This window comes from Aphelocoma coerulescens, chromosome 14 (assembly GCF_041296385.1).
Source record: "Aphelocoma coerulescens isolate FSJ_1873_10779 chromosome 14, UR_Acoe_1.0, whole genome shotgun sequence".
Classification (NCBI taxonomy): Eukaryota; Metazoa; Chordata; class Aves; order Passeriformes; family Corvidae; genus Aphelocoma; species Aphelocoma coerulescens.
In genome coordinates, this window is record NC_091028.1 from 9397935 (window position 1) to 9424075 (window position 26141).

A 26141-nucleotide genomic window follows, 5' to 3' on the forward strand; every position below is an offset into this window, starting at 1 on the left:
CCCATTCCCATTCCCTGCTGCCATATGTGTGGCCACACCTGTCCCACACCACAGTCCCCAGGTGAGGCTCATGCTGCCAGGCACCTGTGGGCTATAAAAGCTCTGAAGGGTGCAGAGGCTGTCCCAGCTCAGGGAAGAGAAGCTGGCACTGGCTGGTAAGTGAGGGCTGCTGCCAGCAGTGCTGGGCATCCTTCCTGCTGTTTTTGGGGGCTGCAGGGCCAGGGTGGAGCTTGGGGATGGAGCAGTGTGGCTCTGTGCAGCCGTCGTGTGCAAATGCCAAATTTATGCTCTGATTGGAAACAGCAACACGTTGCCTCACTTGATTAATTTATATCACTCGAAAGCATAAATGGATGCCTTTCTGGCAGGATTCCCCTGGCAGGGGATGAGCCCCAGGCCCTAACTGTGTATCTCTCATTAGTGTGGGGTAGAGGGGGCACATGGGATGGGGCACTGCCACCACCGCTCCTTCCCCAGGGAATGAGGACATATGGAGCAAGCAGGAGGAGGGGGATGGCCAGAGCCTTTGGGGCTGGCTCGTGGTGATGCCACAGCTGGTATTAGAGGAGAGAATGGAGCTGTAAGGGCTGATCCAGCCCCATTTTTCCCACTTTTTGTGGCTAGGGTTGGTGGTATAGATCACTAAGCCGGTGCTCCCACAGCCAGCTCTGCCCCAGCACTGCCATTCATGCTGGCAGCCACGCCTGGAAATCAACAGGGAGGGAATTTTCCCCTTTTTTTCTCCTTTTACTCTGAGTTCAAACTTCCATCTGATGGCTGATTGCTGAAGACCCCCCCCTGGCAGCCACAGCATGCTGCTGGCAGATGCCAGCGGGAAGGAAAGTGTGAGGGATGGAGGGCAGCGGGAGAGAGGCCGGGAAACTGGGAAACACTCCTGGTGGGGATGGGAAAGGGGCCTGTGCAACAGCCAGCCTTTAATTAAGGGTCTTTAAAGAGCTTTCCCAGCTGGTTAACATTGCCTTGCCATATTGGAGTGGTTTAGAAGCAATGCTCCTCAGGAATGACTCCCTTCCTGTCAGCCCTGGGCGTGTGTGATGGGTCCTGGTCCCTCACCCCTTTGGAAAAATGGAGCAGAGAAGAACGGGTCCATGCCCTGGTGGAGAGGAGAAGGAGCCCTCCACCTTCCCAGGGAAGAAGCTCATTTTTCTGTGCTGGTTGCAACACCCGAATGTCCTAAATGCAGCCCTTGCAGCCCCTGGAGCAGTTGGAAGGGGATGTGTGCCAGGGGCTGGAGGGGACAGCGTGCGTCACCCAGCACCCAGACACTGCATTGGGAATGCCTGATCCAGCCCTGGGGTGGGTATTAGTGACAGGAACCAGCCCTGGGCTGTGGGGAGGTCTGAGGGCAAAGCTACACCTGAAGTGCAGGAGCTCCTGTGGGATCCTGGAATGGGGTGATGGGGGTGCCACGGGGCACCCAGACATCCTCTGGAGCTGATGGCTCTGTCCTGTTTCTCCTGCTGGAATAAGCTTGCAGAAATGAGCTTTGGAGTGACAGCATTTCCCTCCTGCCAGCTGGGGACAGAGTCTGCTGTGCACATAAACCTGCCCTGAGGTGTTACTGCTGAAACTTCTTGGGGACTTGTCCCACCTCTTTTAGCTTTATCTGCTCACCCAAATCCTCCCAGAGCTTTTCCTTCCTCCATCTCGTTCTAGAAGTGCCCTGTACAAAATCCTCCTGGAGGCAAGAACAGAGTTGCCCATGGGCTGTGAGAGTGGGATGGGGGCTATGGGGTCTTGTCCCTGTTTCACCAGGAGATTTATTGGTGCCTGAAACCTCCTGCCAAGGTTTCAGCCTTCAGCTGCATTTGCAGAGGTGAAGGTGATGCAAAGCCAACTCCAAGCGTGCTGAGAGTGTTTTGCTGCCCCTTTTCCAGAAAAGCATCCCCTGACCCCTGGAGCAGGGAGCATCCCTGCAGTTTGCTCTCCTGGTCCCTTCATCCAAGTTGGGGTGGAGGGATGCACAGCTGAGTACCATCACCATCCTCCTCCTCCTTTCTGTGTCCTGGCCTTGCCACAGCATTCCCAGCTTGAGGTTCCTCACTCTGACAGCTCCAAGGACAAGGGTAATGCTGGGGCTGCCTCTGCTCCCACAGCCTGCTTTTATCTCTGGAAAAAATCCTAATAAAAGCCAAAAGGCAACTTTAATAGTGTAATATTAGAGAGGGCTGGGAGGGAAAGGCTCTTGCCTGGGGCCATGGCACAACTGGGGTCCCAAGCATGGATCCATGCTTCCATTTAGGGATGCATGGGGAAAATGGGGGAAAAACAAATTAAATCAATGTTTTCTAGGCTTGGCTGATGTGTGCTGTGCTCAGGGAGGGGTAGCCAAGGCTGAGCTTCCTGTTACCTTTAGGACAGATATTGGGATTATGCTGTCTGAGTAAAGCCCAGCTGAAAAGCTGCCTATGGAAGGTCCTTGGGGTCCTGGTGCAGCCTGCCCAGGGATGGGCATCCCTCAGCATGGGGCACAACCAGGCAGCAAAATCCAGGCACAGGCTGGAGTAACCGGCGGAAAACATTCAGAGTCCGGAGAGGCTTCGCAATAATTTCCACATTCCGTAATTTTTCTCAAGAGGGGAAGAGAGGCAAGCCTGTAATAATTACCCACACAAGCAGCCATTGAAATGTTCTGTGCTGCGAGTACTGATCACTTACTGTACTTAACAAGACAATTTTGGCTCTCGGTGCATAAAAGCAAGCAATGATTAAAGCTCTTGTTTGCAGGATCCATGAGCCAAAGCACAAAAGTCTGTTGCTAGATCCAAGTCTGGACTTGGCAACCAGCTCCTGCGTGGGGAGTGAGCCAAGGTGGAGTGGCTGTGCTCAGTATCTGCGGGGTTTGGGGTGCTGGGGAGTGCTGCAGTGCTGGTCCCCCCATCCTGCTGATTCCAGGTGTGTGGGGGTGACTTGTGCTTCCAGCCCTGGGGTTGAGCTGGGATGTTTTGCAGGGAGTGGAAGGTGTTGCAGCGCTTTGGGGCTGGGAGAGGCTCCTTGGTGGTGGGAAGGAGCAGGTGCCGGGCTGGAAATGGGGCCAGTGGGTGATTGCTGCTGTCTCCCTGTGGAGCAAGGGGGTATTTGGGAGGAGCCTGGGAAGGCAAAAGGCCCTGGTGTGTGCAGGCAGTGCTGCAAAGTGAGGGACTTGGCTGGAGGCAGAGCCTCTGGCACCTTATGCTGCCTGGATCTGAGGATTCCGGGCTTCCAGGGAGTCTCAGACTCCAGCTAAACTGAAGGAGCTGTTCCCTGGTGAGAGGCCATCGGGATATCATGATTGCCCACGGGTAAAAGTGCTGAAAGCACCCTTTGTACTGTGCTGGGCACCACCCTGCTCGGAAATGCTGCCCCGAGATGAACTGGGACCAGCAGGGCCAGAGCTTGCAGCATCACTGCGTGTGTTACTGCAGCATCTGTGGGGATCCCTGATCAGGGACATTCTCCCAGCCTGGCTTTGTGGCTGACACATGACTTTGATGCAAGGTTATCCCCTCTGGGCAGTGATCTTTTGGCATCGAAGCCCAGAGGAGTTGGCTGTGAGTTCCAGTCAGTTCTGCAGGTACTGTGTGGTGCTGAGGTCTCCCCTGAACCCAGGCACTGGTGCCCTGCAGGGACAGGCAGGCCTGGGACACCCGGGTAGGCTCTGCTGCAGCACAGCCCCTTCTGAGGGGCTTTATTTTACCCTGCAGGTCTTCATGCTGCTGATGTCAGTGGTGCAATGTCTGGTGTGAGTGTGCCAGGATGGAAGCGGAGTGTTGATGTCCCTTCGTGGCTCTGCACTGGGCTGCTGGGAGAGCTGGTGATGTGGGATGAGGTCTGCCCGGGGTGGGCAGGCAGCTCCAGCATTGCTGGTGGCAGAGGGAGCTGGGAATGGATTTGAGCCAGGCCACTGGCTTCTTGCTGGCACAAATCAGCCCTGTTTGGTTCAGCACAGCTGTGTGATTGAGATCAGGTCAAGAGCTGGTTCAGATATTCCTCCCCTGCTTGTTGAGCTCCTGTCCTTGAGGACGATGTGGGTTCACCTCAGAGGGAAGATAAAGGTGTCCCAGTGTAGCAGCACTAAATCTATTCAGCCTTGTGCTGGGCTCTCCGGGGCTCTCTGTGCTGCAGGACTGGAAAAGCATCCAGGGAAATCCTTGGGACAGCTGAGAGGCGCAGCTCTGTATGGAAGCATCATGTAGAGTCCCCTCTGGCCTTTTCCCTGGAAAAAAAGCAAGAATTCAGATGTTGAATAAATTCCACAGACATTACCTATGCTAATTGAGTGACAGTATGTACAGGGCTGTTACTGCTGCCTTCTCCTCAACCATCAAACCAAATCAGGTCCTTGCAGAGAGCTTTTATTTCAAGCAGTGACCTCCTGGCTGTCCTGGAGTGCTGACAGTGCTGTGAGGATCCAGCTCCTGGTGTGGCTGTGTCCCTTGGGTGGCTCTGCTCCAGCTTGGATGCAGTGGAGCAGTTGCTTTCTGCTAAACTCCTGGCATTAACTAGGAGAATCCCATGGTGGGCACAGGGCTGCATCCAATGTCCCCAGGGATGTCCCTGCAGCACTGGCCATCCTGCCAGCCCAGGGCACAGCTGCCACCAGGACCCACTTGGGAGCTGCACTTGGCTTTCTTGGCTTCATTTGAGATGGAAAAGAGCATTTCTGGAGCAGATCTGGCTGCCCTGTGCAGCGCTGGCAGCCCTGGAAGGGCCCTGGCAGATGGGCAGCCTTCATCCATGTCTCTGCTCTCTTGGATGAGTGGTGCTTGTTGGAATTATTTACTGCACTGGTCGATAAACACTCTGGGCAGCGGGCTGTATTTCATGAACACCACACTCTACGTGTGCCTGCTGTTATATTTCAAGAGCATAAATAACAGTGGGGCAGCAGCAGAAATTAAAATCAAACACATAGAACGATTTACACCCAGAATTTTTCAACACAGAAACGAAGGAAAAAACACCCCTGGGCTGTGCCCCTCACTTAAACCTTGCTCCTGCCTTTCCTGGGGTGCCGCTGCCTCTGGCTTTGCTCCTGCCTCCAGCTGAGGGGATATTGGCTGTTTCCCACCAGCACGGGGAAGCCACCTGCTTTCCCCACATCCCCTCATGTGTGGGGACACGGTCCCAGGCTGGCTGGTGCCACGTGCCATTCAAGAGCCCTCCTTGGCACATCCCGCCTGCCATCAGCGGTGCCACCCCGGTGTTTGTTTTCCTAGTGAGGGAAGCATCCAGCAGCATGTGCTGCGGTCTCCAGGTTGATTGTTTTCCTTTAAAATGCAATATAGATCTAAATAGATGAAAACAAACTCTCCTGAAGAGCGGGGTTATTCAGAGCAGGCAGCCAGGGCTCCGTTCCCTTCCCTCTGGTAGCGTTTAAGCGTTTCCCCCGCATCGGTGACGCAGCCGTTCCTCATAAATCAGCGGAGGTAGGAGCACATTTGCTCCCCTGGCTTTGAAGAGGCGTCAGATCTCCGAACAGAGGCTTCTTGCTGGGTGATCCTCTGGGGCTGGTTCTCATTTCCTTGTAGGAGGTGGGTCTGGAGCCCATTTTGTGCATTTGGGAAGGCTGCCGGAGGGGAAGGGGGTGGAAAATGAATGATTTTGCTTCGTTGACAAAAAAAAAAAGCCTTGACACCATGAGCACTGTGCCCCATTAACGTTCCTCCAACACAATTATTTACTGAGAAGACGCAGATACTGATTTGGCAGGAACTGCACGTGCCATGGTGGGGCTAAGGCTGAATGGATCCATAAACCAAAAGTGGTCTCCCTGCTAACCTGGGATTGAGTCTGGTCCTACCTGGGTTAAGACCACATCACTTGAGGTTCTGCTGTGGCTTTCACCCCTCTGGTGTCACTGCTGGCTGTGCCATATGCCCAGAGCCATCAGGGGATGGCACTGAGGGCTGCTGCTGTTGGTCCTTGGGAAGAGCCGCTGGGCAGTCAGCCTTTGGGGGAACCACCTCCCAGGTGGATGGGGATGAATGGTGGTACTGGAAAGGGAAGCTCTTGTGGTCAAGGGATTGCATCTTGTGCATTTTAGTAGACAAAAAACTGCCAAGATGAGGTATCAAGTACCTCAAAAATGGAGGTTTCCTGTTCTGCTCTGCCCAGTTTTTATGCCTTGAAGAGAACCAGTGGCACACAGCTGTCCCAACCATGCTCACACCTCTCCTGGATCTCTCCTGTGCCTGCATTATCTGGGAAAGGCTTAGAGATGCATCCCTACACAAGCTTCAGCTCTGTGTTAGGGCCAGGTTGCTTGAAAATGAGGCATTTCCATCACCTCTGTGGCACCTTCTGGATGTGCCTGGGCTCTGAAGAGCTGGGCACTAAGGTTGGACACCCTTTGGACATACCCTGGGAGAAACTTCTACCTGGGAATGACTTGGGTGCTGCCCTGGGGGAGCATCGCTGGCCGCAGCCAGAACCGCCGGGGTCATCCAGGCAGCAAGAAACTCCCTGGAAGAATTTTAAGGAATTCATCTGGCAGGTTTTGAAAGGTAATTGTAACACGAAGGTGGAGCTGGAACATTTCTGCTGCTCTGGGCCGTTTGCAGTGAGGAGCTGGCAGCAGGAGAGCTGCTGAGTGAGGAGCCGGCACTGCCATATGGAGCTCTGCTCTGGCTGCTCGCTCACGAAAAGCTCAGCCGGGGCCAGGGCTTGGCAGCCCCGCAGCACAGAGCCCCTGTGTGTGAATAAATGTTACTCCTCGGCGTTACTCGGTGCTACAGTATCCGGCTGCAGGCAGAAAGAGCCGAGATTTGGCCCCACTTCAGCAGAGCACTCGCACATGAGCTCAGAGGGCAGCACACGAGTGACTCCCCGGCAGAAATCTTGTGCTTAAACACGCTCTCTGCTGGGTCTGAGCTTTTGTCTGACCTGACTTTTGTGCCTTGGATCACCCTTGGCTTTCCCAGTGGAGGCAGCCTCCTGTGCTGAGGCAAGACGTTTGTGGATGGAATTTGGGATTTGCTGAGGAAGGTGGCAATAGGGAGGCTGAAACAGGCTGGCAGGTCTGTGTCTTATTTCTGGTGATAAGAGCAGGGAAGGAGGAGGAAGAAACTCAATGGAATTGGAATACTGGGCATTTCAGAACAATAAAGTAAAAAAAAGCCCAACCAAAACTGACTTTAAGCATAAATAGTCTGTGGGAGTTTGCAGTCTCAAGGTGCTTCAGAATCTGAGTGCAAGAGATGAGGAAGCATGAGGTGCAGGAATGAAGTCATTCCACTGCTGTTAGATGGGAGATGCACTGGAAGGGAATCAGACTTGAGGTCTGGAAGTCCCAAACCCATCCCTTGCATCCCAGCCCTGTTCCCTGTTTCCTCTTTGAAACCATGCATTTGTGGCTGCCCATCCCTGGAAGTGTCCAAGGACAGATGGACAGGGCTTGGAGCAGCCTGGGATAGTGGAAGGTGTTCCTCTCCACGGCAGGGGTGGGACTGGATGAGCTTTAAGATTCCCTCCAACCCGAAGCATTCCATATTTATCCATGAGATCCTGAGCTGGAGGAGTTTTCACCTGCAAGGTGACAGCTGCTCCTCTGCTCCTGCCCTGATCCTCAATCAAACTCGAGCTGCACAGAGCTCCATCAGGGACACATTTGGCCTCCAGCCTCCTTACACAAGTGCCAATCCTCCCTTTGCTTTCATAAACAGGGAGTTAAGTGCATCAGGGAGTGCCATGACTCGAGACAGCGACCATACAGGAGAGCTCCAGAAAGGAAACACTAATGGAGAGCAAGACAAGAGCAAACCCAAAAGAACAGAAGAAACCCTTGTTAGATCTGAAGCACGGGGCCAAGCCAGTGGGTCTGGAGGTAGTTAGAGCTGTACAGCATGCAGAAGTCTGTAATATTTTATTCCAGGGATATATATTTCCGGGACAAGTTGTTAGATTGACCTCTAGTGTTCATTTTCTTAAGGGAGAATTTTGTGATCCAGTCCCGTTTTGATCAAGTCTCGTACCTTTGCACTTTGAACAGGCTTTGAGGGGAGGTTTTGTTTTTCTAATGGATAAACCCTCCAAATGTCAGTGTGGGTCTGCAGGAGTTTTCTAACGAGCTGCCTGACAGGCAGCCAGGAGGGCTGTGGAAATGTTGACACACGATTCCCTCGGAAGGGCTGGATGCAGTCCTGGCTCTCGGAGGCTGTGGGAGCCTTGCCACTGCCAGGCCAGGGCCAAATGCTCAGCCAGGAGATCAAAGGTGGACTTGTGCTGGAAAGTTTAGCTTGGATGGGTCTTTTGGATTTCTCTGGTGCTCCCTTCACTGAATTCTGTGGTGAGGGAAAAATTCAAATTACTCTATGATCCCAGTTTTCTTTTACAGCCACCCCCATATGTCTTTGGGAATTATACCCCAAGTTTTCCTTCTTATGAACTGCACATACAGGGATCAAGCTTTAGACTTGGTTGGAAACTGGAGGTTGGAAGGGTTTTTCCCAGTATTGTCACTGGGAGATGCTCATCCCATGTCCCCTAATCGATACTGCTCAGTATCATGTGTCTCAAACTGAAATCCAGATATAATCTGGATTTGGTTTCATGGATTTGAATGGCTGGAAGTGTCTGAATAGCAGCCAACAATGCTAAATATCTTCTTTTCTTCCCCCCTCAATGCATTCTTCTTCTGTGTCAGGGAGCTGTCACTAAAACTATTTTTAATTGTTGTATGTTTTAATTCATGATGTTTTGCTGGAAAATATTCATCACTTGTTTGCTCAGAGAGGGAGGAGGAAATTCTGGTCTTGGAGAAAGTGATGAAAATCCAAGTCATTTCACTGAGCTCACATTATTTTGGAAATATGTGCAGGAAAAGTTATTCTCTATAGCCTGAAGGCTCTAAAAAGAAGCAGTTTGAATTTCTGTAGTCTTAGGCAAGTTAAACAGCAGACTGAGAGCTTTAAATCTTGGTCAAAGCCTGAGCTTCAAAACAGTTAGAAAATTGAAGAAAAAAGCCTTGTGTCACTGTTTTCAAGCAGTGAATTCCTATATGGGCATCTTATTCTGCCTTTTTGGTACAAAAATTATAGAGAATGGTTAGTTCTGGGATAAGTTTCTTTGCTAATTATTCACTGAAAATAAAATAACTACTTAGTGATGATCCAGAAGAGCTTAGATTTCAGCTGTGGTGTTTCTGTTGTGCTGTAACTCTGCCCTGGCACCTGAGGGGAGCTGATTTTGGTGGAGGGGTTGGTGCCGATGGCTCGTGTCCCTCTCCGGGTTGTGCTGTGTCTGTCGCGTGACGTTCCTGCTCCACCACTGCTGCAGAAGGGATTCATTAGTGATGGAATCACGAGGAATTGAGCCTGCTGATGAACAGGCACCCAGACATTGCCTTGGAGGGAGAGGAGCAATGCCATGCCAGGCTCCAGCCCTGCGGATGCCATTCCCTCCCTGCCTGTGGGAAGAGCAGCTACATGGCCCACAGAGATTTACACCTTAAAAAAAGCCCTTTTTTTGGTCTTTGCCAGCAATGGAGCTTTTCTTGTGCAGAGAGAGCTGTTGGCATCCCCAGCAGAGCCCTTGGCACATGGTCCTGTTTGCTCACACCCGTGTTGTGGTCTGAGCTCCCTGCAGGCTCGTGCTGCTGCCACGTGCATGCACCAGCCTCAGGTCTTGGCATCTGCCCTGGCCCAGAGAAGGCAGAATTAGCCCAGATTAGGTGGGAACCAGACATGGGTCATGTTAACTTTACAACAAAGCTCTGGATTGTTGTTTTTCCATGCTGCAGGTGGTCGTGGTGCTGCTCGGAGCGAGGAAATCCCACTGAAACAACACTGGGATGGTTCCAGTGCTGGCAACCAGGATGGGGGAGAACCAGGGTGGAATGAGAGCTGAACAAAGACTTGCTGGGGTGATGGGGAGAAATTTAGATTAAATTCCCTGAACACACTGAGCACCTGTTGGCTGCATCAGCACCTGCATTGTTGCTGCTGAAGATGTCCATTGCTACTCCATCAGCGCTCCCAAGGCTCCACCAGTTCAGGTATCAGCCAAAACCACTGAACACTGAGTACCTTTAATAATTTGCTGCTTTAATGCATTCAATCAAGCCAATTACATAAAATTACACGTCTGCCCTCTCCATTTTACCAGTTCTTTGGGTCCTAAGGATGTATAAATATTCAATGAGCCCTCTCAGTAAATGCTGCGGGCAGCAGAAAATGTACAGAGCAAATATTTTTATATTGCTCTGGTTTTGGAAATGATTTCTGAAATGTCTCTGCTAGTGCTGGACTTTCTTCCCCTGAATGCAAAGTGTACTGATGGTCACAAACCGCTAAAGTGAATTATGAAATGGCATTTGCACTCCTTGACCATGCCAATGAGTGTAATTTAAATAAATCTATTCATGAAGGCCTAATTAGCAGGGACCGGGCTATTTGCAGCAGTGTATGGGAAGGCTCTGCCAATCACAGGTTGAATCGGCAGAGTGCTAAGTGCCGCTGAAGTGCTGGAGAGTTAAAATCACTTGGAGCTTTCAGGGATCAAGCACTAGATCAGAAAAACACTGAATTAACACTGCTGCTCTCCCATGGGGACTGGGCTGGAGTGGGCAGCAGGTTCTGTGTGGCACATGGACCTTAGGAAACTGCTTCTGGCCTTTCTCTCGTCCCTGTTTTCCCAGTTGTCAATGGGAGATAATGATGCTGATTTCTTTTTGAGACCACTTTGAGGTCAGCCGAGGAGGAAAGCTTGAGTAAAGCTGGATACAAGTTGAGCAACACTTGTTTTTGCAGATGCTCTCCAGTGTTTGTATTAAAAATTCCTAACTGGGAGAATCAGCTGGCATTGTAAATCAGTGGGATAAAGGCAGGTTAGACATTTGTTTGTTATAAGCACCAAAAAAGGTGTTATTTGTTTGCAGCAACCACAGGAGTCCAAGTCCCCGACTGTCCCCTGAGGTGCCATGTGCTGTATGAGTGGCAGAATTCTCAGTGTCACTTGAGACAGGCACGTCCATCAAATGTGTCCTTGGCTCAGTGCCTGCAAGTCAGAAATTCAGCATCTAATCAGACATCTCAGAGGGAAAGAATCCCGGTCCCACTTTGTCCCCTGCCTTTGTGCATCCTGTCACGATGGCCCTGATAACGTCTTCCCAGCAGGAGCTATCCTGGGAAAGTAAAAAGCAGCTTTTTTTCCCCCCAAATGTACATTGAAAATAGAAGTGGAAGCAGACCACAAAGCAAACCCACCCGGTGATTACTAAGGGGGAGCCGAGGAGAGGCACAACAGCACCCTTGTTCTGGTGGCTTTGAAATGGAATAAAGGCCTGGAGGGGACACGGTAGCGTCAGGTTTCACCTGCCCTTTGTGCCTGTGGGAGAAAAGCAGCTCCACCTGGACAAAACCCACTGGAAGCGGTGACCTGCCCATGCTGGGCAGCAGCACAAGATCCTGGTGGCTTCTGCAAGGCTCCACTGCAGCAGGTGCTTGTGTCCCACCAAAACCTTGCTGAGATACAGTGCCAGCTCAACTCCTCCAAGACCCTGAGCTGTGACCCTGATTTGTCACCTTCAGCAGCAGTGGACACCCCACAGGTCTCATTTCAGGGATTTTTTTTTCCTGTTTTGCATTGCAGTCACCGCTGTAAGAATGAGACTTGTACCTTTGCCAGCATCTCCCAGCCAGTGTCCAAGTTCTCCTTCCCATTTGATTACGATCTCATCATCAGCCTCGTTATATTCTGCTTGTTCATTAGCTTGAGATAATGAAAACAACAGAACTGACAGAAAAAAATGCCATATTCTGTTAAGTGGAGATTCAAACCTATGAAATAAAGTTAGATCCATGGACCATACTGTATAAAAGGTGACCTAAAAAAACTGCCCCCACCCAGGCTGTCGGTTCCCTGGCATCCTGTTTGTCATCAGCACGGGATAATTATCATGGACTTTTGTGACACAATAAATACAAGAGCACAGGTGGGATCCATTTTCAGCTGTTTAATTGAAGAAATGAAAGATCCTGTAATACAGAGTCAACACAGAATTTGTCAGGCTACGCTAAAAACTTCCAATAGCCACGACCTTGGGGTTATAAAATTACTCACCAGGAGTAAAGTTTTTTATGATGCAGAAGTGAAGGGTATTGATTTTATAAAATATAATTTTATTTCCAATATAAATGGAGAAAATGGCTCAAGCCAGCCTTCTGCAGAGCCTGAAAATATAGGAGTATTGGGTGCAAATCAATACAAATAATATCTTAAACCAGAAATTTTGATTAATTTATAAAATACAGGCTGCAACTTTTTTTCCCATATAGCTAACCATAAAACAAGGAAGTAGGGAATGGTTTCTCCAGAGATTTCTGAAATTTGTCTCGCTGGTGTGTTGTGCATTTGTACTTGTAGAATGAATCCGACTTCAAATTCCTGATCTGGTAAGTCATGGAATCCCAGGGTGGTTTGGCTTGGGAGGGACCTTAAAGCCCATCCAGTCCCACCCCAACACCTTCCACTGTCCCAGGCTGCTCCAAGCCCTGTCCAACCTGGCCTTGGACACTTCCAGGGATCCAGGGGCAGCCACAGCTTCTCTGGGCACCCTGTGCCAGGGCCTCGCCACCCTCACAGCCAAAAATTCCTTCCCAATATCCCATCTAACCCTGTTGTTACCTCTTCAAGCCCAGGGACTCCAGGCCTGCTGGAGACCGCACTGAATGTGTTGGGATGGGAGAATGTCTCCCCTCAGCCCGCGCTGGCCCTGAGGGAGGAGCAGGCGGGAAGCCCTTTTCCCGCCATTGCGCCGGCGCCATTTTGTCTCCTTCACGTCTGGAGGGTCTGTGAGGGGCTGGAGGGGCACCTGAGGGGCTGAAGAGTCCAGGAGGAGGTTGAAGGGTACGTGAGGGGGCACCTGAGGGGAATGGCAGGTGTGTGAGGAAGGCTGAAGGGTTGTTGAGGAGCACCTGAGGAGGTTGAGGGGTTCCTGAGGGAGCTGAGGGGTCCCTGAGTAGAGCAGCTCTGCTCCAGCTATCAGAACCCAGAGCATTTAAAATACTAAATCACCATTTTAATCTTCCTCCAATACAGGTGTGCCTGGTGCTGGTTCCTTTGATGCAACCCAGCTGGTGTGAGGTACAGCAGTTAACAATATTTAACTTCTTCTGAGGTGAGACTATTACTCTGCCTTGGAGGGATGCTGAGGTGACCTTCCTACAGAGGGAAACATAATTTCTTCCATCTAATGGGATGGGAACAGGTTTGAGACTCCATTGTTCAGTAGTTTCTGTAAGGCAAACCTGGGGTGTCTCTCTGTGAGACTGAAATGCTCTTTTAGAGAAATCCCTTGGTTCTCAGATAACTGCTTATTTTTCTTTAAAATGTAGGCTTATTTGTTCTCTAGTTCAACAGATTTTTATCCTAATGCCTGATGAAATGGTTAACAATTCTCACATGAGGTTCCAGGTATAAAGACTGTGAAAGCCATTCAGGATTTTGTTATAAAGATTGAACAGGCATCCTCTGAAAAATGTCAGCAGTTCTCTCCTATTAAAGGTTATTAAGATTTGGACAATGCAATGGTTCCTTTTACAACAAAAAATAGAATCTGACAACTTTTTGTTAAGTATCTAAATGTCTCTGAGGTACCCATGAAATAAGAAGAGGCATTCAGAGGGTCTAACAAAGCACCCATGGCCCCACTTTGGCATCTGTAGAGAGGACCTGGGTGCTCTCAGGGCTGGGCAGTAAATGCCACGTTGGCAGCCTGAAAATAACTGGTTATCACTAATTTTACTTTAATAAATTCAGAACTTTTCTATTTCGAAGAAGGAATAAACTCACATTTTAAAGTAGTTTAATATTAAGTCCAAAACCTCAATTAAAGGTGCTTTGCAACCCAACACTTTTCTTTCGTCGCCTATAAATTGCCCTTTATATATGAACTGCCTCATTAAATTCAGTTGGACTTCCCAGAGAGAAGGAGGGTAAATATTTTTCAGAGCCTGGTGCTAATGGAGTCATTTAATGATGAATAATAAATAAAAATTACAGGCCTTTATTTGAGAAGCTTAGGTAGAGCCGTCACCGTAAAATTCATAACTTCCATCACCAAATCCAAACAATAAAGAATTGTCTACTTCAGATGGCTTGAAATGCCTCTTATTGAAAACAGATGCTATTAGGTCAAAACATTTATGTTAAAAACTAACTTGTTATTCTCGCTGTGAATGGTCTTAAGTGATTTGTTTGGATTTTTACAAAATCTAAGTCAGTTTCCTCAAGTTTCAGATAAAGAATGGCTCATTCTCGTTCAGCACGGGACTTTGTTGCACTTTCAGATCTGCATCCAAACCTTGCTCGTCCTGTAAGTCTCACAGCCATGGTCCTTTTGTTCCCAGATGAAATTGTATCTGACTGTCTTATATTACTGCAAAATTATGTAATTGATGTGTATTTAGGTACTAATAGCATTAGTGCAATTGTTGGGTAGAAAGGACCTTCCCTTCTTTGTGTGCAAAGCAGCAAAATGAAAATTGATGCTGTTGTTGTCCACAGCCTGTGGGTACCACAACCACAGATATTGACCGGACAATTCAATGTATCAGAGGCTTCTTTGTAGCACTTTAAATGGATGCTGAATTAGTGAAGACATTATTAAAGACATTACAGAGTCAGCATTATGCAGCCACAATACATCTGTGACCTCAACAGTCTCTCACGGCACGCTATGAACGCAGGGCCTGATCCTGGAGTGCTCAGTGCCTCTGAGCCAATGACACAGCCCTGGTTATTCACACTCAGCTCTTGCTGAAGGGTGTTTGAACTGGGTAAAAATCTCACAGTTCCATGGCAAGGTTGTTTCTGTTTCTTTGGGATAAAAAAGCAAGTTTTTGTAGAATCACAGAATGGTTTAGGTTGGAAGGGAGCTTAAAGTCCATCCAGTGCCACCCCCTGCCATGGGCAGGAACACCTTCCACTGTCCCAGGGTGCTCCAAGCCCCGTCAGCCTGACCTTGGACGCTTCCAAGGATCCAGGGGCAGCCACAGCTTCTCTGGGCACCCTGTGCCAGTCCCTCCCCACCCTCACAGCCAAAAATTCCTTCCCAATATCCCATCTAACCCTGCTCTCTTTGTGTGAAGCCATTCTCCCTCGTCCTGTCACTCCAACCCTTGAGTCCCTCTGCATGTTTCTTGTCAGTTCCTTCAGGTACTGGAAGGCCACAATTAGGTCACTCTGAAGCTTCTCTTTTCCAGGATGAGCAATCCCAATTCTTTCAGCCATTCCAATAATTTTGGTGCCTCCTCTGGACTCACCCCAACAGTTCCATGTCCTTCCTGTGCTGGGACCCCAGGGCTGGAGGCATCTCTGCAGGTGAGGTCTCACCTGAGCAGAGAGGCAGAATCCCCCCTCCCCTGCCCCAGGGAAGTTGTGATGTTCCTGAAAAGAGTGAAAACACAGCGTTTTCCCATTCCCACAGCTTTTTATTTGGGATGGCACAATTTTCTTTTCTCACTTACTTTAAAAAATTGTAAGAGGAATCACAGAAAAGGGATGATCTAAGATAACTTTTCTGTCCCCTCACAGCCATATTGATCCAAACTGATCTTTAGCAACACTAATTTAACCTGTCATTAACAGTTCCTCCTAAATAATGATCCACCAACCCAGTTAAAAGCTTTTATTTTACAAATAAAGCTAATCTTGAGTATTGCAGTTAACAACACATGGTAATGAAAGTGTTTTTATAAAATAGTAATTCATGATGGAATGATCAGTGTGTGTTGTGTTAGGACGTTAAAACAGCTGAACACACAATTTGAAGTATGAAAATGTCACGGTTTATTCGTTTGCTGTTTATTTTAAAAAGTGAAAGAGATTCAAGTGTAAACACTTGCAGTGTGTTCATGAGTTGGTTGAGCAGCCTTAAGCAGTGCTCTGCCAAAACAGGCAGCATGGGGGGGGGCTGTGTTCCCCTCCTCTTTTGGGGAAATGAGTGCTTGGGCAGTTGCACAATGAGCTGATCAAGGAAATGATCTCTGGAAGTTTTTCTCCCTTCCTTAGTCCAAAATAGTTTCTAGCCAGATCCCTTCCTTCTGCCAGCTCCCCATGCAGGCTTGGTGTTGGAGACACAGAGGTGAACACATTTTCAGCAGGGCCGGGGCAGATTTCTTTGGGAAACTGGATATTTACATCAGCCTAATTTCTGTGGGCACTCATCCTAAATGTCAGTTCTTTTGACTGGTGCTGAGATACAGGGAATGTTGCACTCTGATTTAATAGATTTTTTTTGAAATTAAGAAACAAAACCCAAAACAGAAAAACAAAATCCTAATCAGAATCACTACATGCAGTGGACATAAAGTATTCGGTTAGTCTGGAAGGGGGATATTACACTGCTGTACACAAGTGCCCTCTTAACTGAGTATTTCCATCCCTGCAGCCTAAGGCAGTTCCCGTGCTCCCTCTAGTGATTCCAAGGAAACTGGGAACGGGAGAGCTGATTTTTGAGCACGTGTCAATGTTGTTGCAGTGAGCTCAGGCAGGTCATGCTGCTTCGTGAATAGGTACAAAATTAGTCCTGGGTGGGTTACTGAATTGTAACCCTGCCCTTCCTAGCTGGCTCTGGAATTCTGCTGGAACGATACAGTCAGTAGTACTGAGAGAAGGGGATGTGTGGGGGAGCTGTGGCTGCCACATCCCTGGAAGTGCCCAAGGCCAGGCTGGAGCAACCTGGGACAGTGGAAGGTGTCCCTGCCCATGGCAGGGGGTGGGACTGGATGGGCTTTAAGGCCTCTTCCAACCTAAACCATTCCAGGATTCTATGAAATGGAAGTGATGTGGAATGCTTCATGTTTTGAAAGATCCTGGCAGTATTGCACTGTCAGTCTCCTTGCAGTCCTTGTCCCACTCTAACTTTCCTTGCTTACCTCTTAAATACCAAACTAACACTTCAAAACTCTTCTCTCACACTTTTTAGGACCACCTGAAAAACAATAACAACCCACCACACAGCTATGATATGATATATGATATGATATTATATCTACACGTGTGTTTGCTCCCAGTAGTTGTGTTTGACAATTGAGAACAGGACGTTTTTCCATAATAAATACAGGTTTAGCAAAGCAGAATAAGATTGATTTTGGTTTGAATTAAGAGAAAAGTTCCTTGCCTCAGCTCCCTTGGAGTCAGTTGAAAGACAGCAAGAGAGAGGCACCTGTAGAAATTCAGGTTGCTTGGATGAGGCCAGGATAACCTCCTGTGGGTGCACACGTGTGGCTCATGGTGCTGACAGCCAGGAAAACCTTGGACGTTTAACTGTGAAATAAATCCTGCCCAGACTTTTCATGGAGCATTTGAGGAGATCTGAGACCTGTGCAGAGAGCATGAAACAACAACATTGCTGCCTACCTGAGGAGAGATTGCTGTAGAACAGCCAAAATTGTGAAGGTTTGGGGTGAACTTTTGTCCTCCCATTTTCTTCACAAACAGAAACAGATGTATTTATTTTAATATTTTTATTAGTCACAATTTTTTCCTAAAGTAAACTTGTGTGTTTATGTTTTACTCTTTAGTTCATACGGTACTGTGGAATAAATAGATTAAAATGATTACCAGTCAGAAATATGTTTATTATCATCATCAGAGTATAATTCCATGAAATCCAATTCATCATCTACATCTGGGTTTAATACTTGTACTCTACAATCTTTTTATTTTTCAGAATGTAATCGGGGTGGTTATTGGGAAAACAGATGTCAGAAGCTTTCCAGACCGAAAAAGTACAGTCTCTTTAAACTCTTTTTACTTGATTTCCTTCAACAGTGTAATTTGGCAGAGATGACCAAAATCAATATTTAAATGATAAACAGATTTCTCAGTGTAAAATGGATAAAATAAAAATGCACCAAAAAAAAAAAAAAAAATTGTGTGTGTTTGAGAACCAAGATGAAAGAGCAGCATTGGTTTGGCTAAACCATATAAATTAGAAATTGGAAAAACTCTGTCATGGAAGGGCTTCATGCTCTGAAGATGGAACCAATATGAACCCAGTCTTCCATAAATACTGCTGGAATGGATCTGGTGCCTTCATATTCGTTCTCTCTTAAAACAGGAATGTTGAGGACATGTCTTGAGAAGTGACACAAGTAATTTCTGGCCTGAGTAGCAACAGCTTCATCTGGGAAAAAATGGGAATTATATGTTGTTAATACAGCATTAATTGTATATTGAAATAACAAATCTACAGTCAGGGTTGGTACAGACACTGTCAGGAAGCACCTCCAGTCCTGGAGAGCCATTCCAGCTCCGGGAGAAGCCTGAAGTTAAAGGCGAGGTGGAGAAGTACGAGTATAGGAGGAATTGCAGCCCATTCCCAAACACCACCGTGTTCCTGCACCACCTGCTGGCCTCTAGTGGGAGAAAATTCATGCCAAAATCCAGGAAAACCTCAAAATAGTAGTTTTTGTACAGATATTCTAGTTAGATATCAAGCTGTGCTGAGGAATTGCTACAGTGCTCTTTATTTTTGCAGACATTGGGACTGAAAGATACACCTTCAGTTTTACCATTCGTGATTCCCCAACTTATTTCATAAATGTCCAGTCTTGGGGCAGAGAAGAATACATCAGATCCCTCTCAGAAAGCTTCAGAGTTGGTGACTGTGGTAAGTTGGACTTTATTCCTACCACGTTTCTGTTTGCATGTAAGTCAGTGGTGTGCTGGTGGCTTTGCTATGTTTTGCTCTGAGGACTCAGCAAACAGCCTAATTGGAAACAAATTGTTTGGTTCTGTTGAGTATAAAGAGGAAAGGAGCAAGATTCCAAGGATTTAAACTCTAGCCCAGTAAATATGTCAACAAAAAGACCAGGCAGAAACACACTGAGTGCAGCAGCTCAGAACTGGCCTGCAGTTAATCAGTGTAAAATCTTACATTATATTGGGGTCTTATAAATGATTATGTGATTATAAATGATGAAAAATAAGCTGTAAAGCCATTTGGTGTTTGTCTTCCCTCAGTTATAGCCATGACTATGATTGCTCATAAAACCACAACAAAAATCCTGTATTTATTTACAGGATGTGCTTTTATCTTTTTAAGTTAATAGAAAGATTTTGCTGCCCGTGGTTGTTTGGGTAAAACTTGTGAGCATGCAGAGCATACACACAAGAATATCTGTAATTGTATCTATAATCAATTTCTAACATTACTTCTCAATGTTTTATTTCAGTTACAATTGAAAATCCTTTAATTCAGTCAAAGGAAGCAGAAAGAGAAGAAAAATTCAACCCTGTAACTCCTAGGTAAATTTAAAGCATAGCATGGTAGTTCTTTCTAGAAAGATTAAAGTTAAGACTTGCTCTAATTTCCAGCAACATGATATTGGTAGAAATATTTGGTGTTTTCTTCTTGTGTAGCTGTACCTTCCCTCTTGTGCTCAGCAATGTCTGGTCAAATCTCAAAGGAGAATACATTTCATAAATAGATGGTCATAAAGCAATAATGTTCTTTGTTACTAAACAGAGTAAATCTCCTTCTTTGAGTAAAACCTACTAGAATTTTTTTGTACCTTTAGGAAAAACTAAAATGGAATGAGGTTTTTCCTATGAATTAATATTTCACACTGTTGATACATCAGTGAGTGCAGTGCTGATCCATGTGATTGGTTCTGTTCTAGTTGCTACAAATTATTGCTCAGTGAAAATCACTCCGTGGTCAAAACATCTTCTTGCTACGACGCAGACACCAGACTCCTGTCTCTGCTGCACCTGCCTGTCAAGGACCCTCAGGATTATTATTCCCTGGGGGACATCGTGGCAAATGGACAAAGCCTCCATGGGAGAGTCCTCAACGTGCTGGCAGCTGTAATGTCAGTAAGTGAGGAGAATTTCTCTGCTCTGCCATGAGTAACTTCAGTGTAAATATGTGTCAATATGGATTTTGGGCCTCACAGTGGCCAGGGCTCAGTTTACTCCGGTTGGCAGCTGAGTGACAATATCCACACACATCTTTTGATGAGATTTTTAGCAAGAAAATGAAGGGAAAAATTAAATGATCCCCTTTTTAGTAGTCTAGACAGTTTCTCCCCTTTTTTTCCAACCTTTCTATTTTCTAGGTTATGAGTTTTATTCTCCTAAACACTGAGTAGAGGACAAGTGACTACTTCTCTTTCTTCTTAAAGGTTGGGGAGCCAAAGTATTTTATGACTTCAGACAAAAGAAAAGGACAGAGGTGTGAAGTAAAGCTGTACGATGAAACAGAGAGGTCTTTCCCAATAGTATGGTAAAATATTCTTTAATTCTCTAAAAGACTCAAATTCATTCAAGCACAGGTAAAGAAATCAGCTATAACACACAATAATTAACTATAAGCCTGTCTTTTAATTTAAATATATTGTTATTTAGGAGGCAACTGAGATGAGGCAGCAATGTACACTGAAAAGAATTTAAAAAAGAGATTCATTAGAGTGGCCTTATATATCTTGTATAGTTTTATGGCTTGCTGACAGCCTGCTGGCTCATGGATGGCAAAATGAAGCTTAGTTCCAAATAATTCCTTTTTAAAAATGAGGACATTTGAGCTAATTCAGGAAATGGCATTTAAAAGCAGCTGCAAAAGCTGTTGTGTTTCTTCCACAAACAGGAGGGCAGGAAACAGAAGAGCATGATCCATGTTTAAAGCCAAGCAGAACTGCAAGTGGAGTGGAAATAGGTTGAAACAGTTTTTAAATAGTTTTCAAATATCTAAAATAATGCAGAAACATTTTGATATGACTTTGGCTGTATTTTCAAACTCTGGCCTGCTTACAAACACGACTCCACCTACCTCATCCCTGCTTGTAAACAGTGCCTTGTTTACAGAGGAACCCTTGCATTTTGCCCAGAGTTCATTTGTTCAATAAACCTGTGGCTTTTCCATGTGCGAGGGTGTGTGGGTATTCCCTTGCCTTGGGATTGCTGTTTGGTGGTTAAAAAATGACTTCAGTGACCTTTGTTCCCTCAAGGGAAGTAGACAGCCTGCCCTGCACTGTGAGCTAGGAACTGTGTTGTCATCAAGGATGTTTATCATGGGATGTTTAACACAATTTGTACCCACAAACCCAAAACAACCATCTCTGGGGTGAAATCCTCCAGCTCAGGGTTAATTTGGAGCAGCTCCTCCAACAGTTCTCTTTCAGTGCTGGGACTTGGGCATTGCCAGGGTATTTCAAAGCCCAGCAGTGAAGAGGTGGCAGAGCAATATTAGATAAAAAGGAAATATCTTAAATCTTTTTCCAAGGATTACGGAGAAAACCCACCAGAACAAATCCGTGCTTTGGCTGTGTTCTTGCCAGCCAAATTTGGGAGGAACTGAATGAGATTTTATCAAGAGACCATGAAATTACCATTTTTGAGGGATACGTCTGACCTCACTCCAGTCTCATCATCCCCAGTCACAAAGATCCCATTGTTGGGAAGTGGCTGAACATCTGGCCTAGGGAACTGAGCAATCAGCCTGACCCAGCACAGCCCAGCTCACAAACAGCTCTTTTAACTGGGATTTGCTTTAGCTAGAAATTACTTTGATAAGAGCTGAAATACAGCATTTCCCCAGGTATATCCTGCATTGAAACCCATCTTTATTTTATCCTGTTTGGCATGGGATAAAATAGGCACACGGAATTTCAATGCCAGGCGTGTCACAAAGGAGTCACATCCCCTTTGGCCATTTTGATTACAACTACATTATTTAGTAGTTTAGTACTAAACAGTTTGAGTGCTGTTTGAAAAATGTTATGATACATCCACTTTTGTTTAATTTAGCTGGGATAATGAATCCATCCAGCTGGCACAGAGTTGGATCCCCCAAGAAACAGGTAAAACAGTCTGGTTTATGTTTTTACTGTAGTTCTTAATGTGACATTTATTCTACAGTAACATGGGGGTGTTTTTGTGCACAGTTATATTTGCATCAGATGTGAGAATCAATTTTGACAAATTTAGGAACTGCATGACTGCAACTGTGATATCCAAAACCATCATTACAACCAACCCAGGTAAGAGCTGCTGAAGCATTTCTTTGGTTTTAGTAATTATTCTGGGCTAAAATGCATTAATTAATCTATTGGAACTGTGATTTCTTCTGCCTGCTTCTCACAAAGCTCCTTGCTTTTTGTCTGTTATGTGATGACCAATGCCTTTGGCTTCTACTTTTATTTTATTTTTTAAATTTTATTATTTTCCTTCATATGTTTATTCCCTGCAGGACTAACAGTTAAAATAAAAAAGAGAAAAGCAAATCTTGGCTAATTCCAACGTGTTTGTGCTACCAGAATAAAAACTTGTAAAATATAAAAATGCTGTGATTTTTACATGCAACATATACTAATAACTTTTAAAAATGCATCTTCAGAAACAGCAGAAGCAAATGTTCTCTTCAGCTTCATCAAAGAGAATGCCCAGGCAGGAGCTCTGCCCAACCCAGTGAAGGAGCTGGCAAATGAAACCATTAACTGTAAGCATGGACACAGATACTTGATTTTATTTACCTGCACAATGTAATTTCATAGTGCAGATGAAAGAATTCTTGCTCTGTGTGTTCAGAGAAACAAAACTCAGGTACAGTCTGGCTGAATATTTAAAGCTTGGACTGTAGTTATCAGGCTGTCCCTTATTTTATCAATTAAGTATCTTCAGCTGCCTGTGCCAGCTGCAGCCTGTCTGGTGTGTTCTTTCTGTGTGGAATAAGTATGGAAGATTGAGGGGGAAACCTTTTGTCAAAAACTCCATTTGGAAGATACAAAGATTAAATAAGAGATATATTCCTGATCTGAGTCCCTTTTTGTTTAACTTTTTTTTTTGGGGGGGGAGGAGGCTTCTCTGCTGCTTTAAATCTCCTTTTTATTGCCTTAAGATCCATTTTGCTGTTGCTCTTCTGAATCATTTCTTGCTCAGACACACTTAACGTGTCTTTTAAACTCGTAGTGGAGACTGTAGTGGATGTTTATACAGTAGAACAGCTGAAAGAAAAAGCTCTCCAGAGTGATGGGAAACTGGACCCTCTCCATGGAATTATTTACGGCTACATTTCCACCCTGGACATCGATGAGAACGTGTCCAAAGTTCTGCGCAACAGATGGTGAGCAACTGCCTGCTTGGAATTTGTGCTAAAAACTGCTTGTCCCTCTTCCCTAGACCCACATGAGATGGAGCAATATTTTAGTGCAGTCCCAGAGAAGAAATAAAACTCCTCTGGAGGATGCCATGTGGGTTTCTGCTCCAGGCTCTGTGAAGGACTTGCTCTTTGTGGTTGTAGAGTGAAGAAGAAAGAGGCCACTTTGTCTCAGACAGACTCATGAGTTTAGGAGATGAGAAATTTTTTAAAAGACAAAGTGTCTTGGGAAATCTGAGTCTAGAAAAATGTTTTAGGAAGAATAAATTGCATATCTGCATGAATTCTCTCCTTCTTTCAGCTCAATCTGCCGGTTCATCGTGAATGAAGTGTCAAACACTTGCACCTTCTGCAGTGATGTCTCTCCAGAGTGCAAGTCCACCTTTGCCAGCTTTGACATCCTGGTGGATGTGACAGATCACACAGGCACCCTGCGTTCCTGCTACCTGTCTGACTGCGTAGCTGAGGAAACCTTGGGCTGCACAGTAAGGAGTGAATCAGGCTGTTCTTACTGAGCTGAGCTGTGGAGCCTGATGAGAATTACAAATACATGTAAATGTTCTCTGTGTGTGTACAAGAGTTACAAAAAATGGCATGGATGGATGGATGGATGGACACACACAGAGCTGTTTGACAAGGCAAAAGTTGGAAATCAGCAGCTGTCAACAAGAATTGTGTTCAATGTAAGAGTGAACACCCAATTCAGAACTCTGCTTTTCTGAGAACGTGGCTGAAAATCCCTAACTCCGATTCTCAAACACCCTGCAATTTATTCTTGTTGATTTGACTGTCTTGGTACATATATCACACCAAACACCACGTTAAAACAGAAAAATACAGATTAGAAATGTACAAAAATATGTAAGATGTTCTTTTTATCATCATTCTGTTGTGGAGATGTTTTAACTACCTGCTGAAGTGTTCTGTGGTGTCCTGTTAACAGGTCCATGAATTCCTCATGCTGGAAGAAGACCAGAAGACTGCACTGAAATGGCAACTCCTCTTGGAACGAAGCAAGATTTATTTCAAAGTTAGTATTTAATGTTAATTTAAAACAGTGGCTGTTTTTCACTTTTAAACTTGTTCTTTTTGGCCAAACTCTTCTTACTCTCCCATCTCCCCGCTCTCTTTCCCAATTTCCAGGACAAAATGGAAGTGTTTTACTTCAGCAGTGACAGGTATATGGCATAAATGTGTACTCATACAGGAAATGATGTGAATAAATCTGTCAAACATGCTCTTGACATCTGAAAATAATCTCTATCAAGGTGCTGTGATAACAAAGATCCTTAATTATTTTTCCAGGTTACTTTGTCACCCAACTGGAGAACTGGATTAAAAGTGAATCTTCTTTCCTGCAAACTGGCAGATCCTGTAGAGGCGAGTCAGAGCGTGTTGGGAAGAGATTGGAAATATTAATAAATGCTAGGAAAGACTTCCTTCACGCTGTTGTTAGAGATGGAATTCTGCTGTTGTTGGATGTTGCCAAGTCTGTTCTGATGGTAAAGAAGGAGTGCACGTTACAACACCTCTAAGTGGGCTTCTGAGTTCATATTTTTGGGTGATTGCACTTTTAAAAGTGTACTTGGGCCTCAGCTTAAAAGTTAATTCTACCAAATTCAACCCCTTCCAAGAGGGCTGGAAGATTTCCTCCCTCAGCTGAGATCTTTGAAAAAATCAGAAATAACAAATAGGTCAAGACAGATCTGCTGAGCTTCTGTGGTTTTAACTGCTTTGCTGCTTTTTTGTTAAAGAAATAAAGAATTGCCCCTTGAAACATTGCCTGAGTTTGTGGTGCACCTTGGTGAGGCCAAACATGGAACTTTGGGCAACAGCAGGGGTGATTCCCCCTGGGTAGACTAAGTCTAATTAGAGCAGAGTAATCAATTAGCAGTGACCTCTGACAAGCAAACAATCAAGCTGAGACTGTAAGCAGGACTTCCTTCACCAAAGCTGGACTTAAAGAACCCAGGTATGAACACTGTGACTTTCTCCATGTATTTTTTCCCTATTTTTAATATATTCCTGTCCGTAGCTTCCCCTCGTGCTGGTGTTATTTGTTACATTCTCACCTTCTGAGCATGTTGGGACTCAGCTTATTTCAAACAGAGGAAGATCCCCTCTGTTGGGCAAAGGGTTTGTTAGGCCAGGACACCCTGGGGAACTCGGATCCCCCTGGTGCCCTCCCTACCCCTTAAAGCAACATAGCACAGAGAAAACATCCACAGAAACAGGAAATCCTGACAAGCAACCCCAGACTGCATCCCTGACTCACATGGGTGAAAAGACCCCAAAAATGCTGTCAGTGTTGGGTCACGGCATCCCTCTTGTAGCAATAAACGATTCAACATTTTCCAGCCATAACAATTCCCATTCTGAAGGGAATGTTTCCAATAACTCAATCCCAGCCCTGTCAATACCCAGGGCTGGAGACCAAACTGCAAATGATGCCCTGCTGCTGTTGCCAGAGATGGGAATGTTTGACAGGCAGGAGGAAATGCAAACAGTACAGACACTTAATTCCATCCTTCCTCTTCCAGAACTGCTCACCCTAATGTCTATTGAAATTCTGCACCGTGTCCTGCTTTCTTCTCACAGTGCGGTGCGCAGCACCCTGCACCATGCTGCTCTCACAGAGGTGCTTCTCTTTGGGAAACAGGAATTTTCTCTGTAAAACTCCCCACTTTTAAAATCTTTTCCTAGCAGTTATTAAGATCTGGCTCTGATAAATGGAAGTGTTTAACTTTGGTGCTTCGCATTTATGTAAAAAAAAAAATCCATCTGTTTTTGTTAGAAATGAGCCAGTTCTGCGCAACCTTTGAAATTGGTAAGTTTTGATGTTTGCATGGGGAGGATTTTTTAAATTATATTTTACAACTTGCTCTGTTGAATTGAAAGAGAACTTGCTGTCATGCAAACTGGTGGGGGAGTGTTAGATCAGCTGGAGTTGGAAATGGGAAAGTTACCCAGTGTGGCTTTCAGCAGCTGGAAATACTTAAAAACTCCAACTGCTGCACTGCACTGGGTAACAGCAACTGCT

The 26141-nt window shown here is 45.9% G+C and overlaps 1 protein-coding gene across 7 annotated transcripts; it reads left to right on the plus strand.

The window, feature by feature from the left end:
* Positions 1-133: 133 nt before the first annotated feature.
* Positions 134-26132, plus strand: MEIOB (meiosis specific with OB-fold). 7 transcript variants are annotated; one of them, XM_069030363.1, is made up of 17 exons: positions 134-155; positions 9740-9994; positions 10877-11932; positions 12276-12392; positions 13039-13083; positions 14233-14314; positions 18485-18616; positions 19182-19254; positions 19629-19824; positions 20133-20233; positions 21754-21806; positions 21891-21986; positions 22343-22444; positions 22915-23068; positions 23403-23586; positions 24045-24131; positions 24407-26132. In XM_069030363.1, the coding sequence occupies exons 5-17, from the start codon at positions 13063-13065 to the stop codon at positions 24518-24520; spliced, it is 1395 nt and encodes a 464-aa protein (XP_068886464.1). In that variant the 5' UTR covers positions 134-155; positions 9740-9994; positions 10877-11932; positions 12276-12392; positions 13039-13062; the 3' UTR covers positions 24521-26132. The 7 variants fall into 7 exon arrangements, with proteins under 7 accessions (XP_068886464.1, XP_068886467.1, XP_068886465.1 ...); XM_069030366.1 differs by lacking the exon at positions 14233-14314 and adding an exon at positions 17675-17732; XM_069030364.1 differs by lacking the exons at positions 134-155; positions 9740-9994 and having other exon boundaries at positions 10198-11932.
* The last annotated feature ends 9 nt before the right edge of the window (positions 26133-26141 follow it).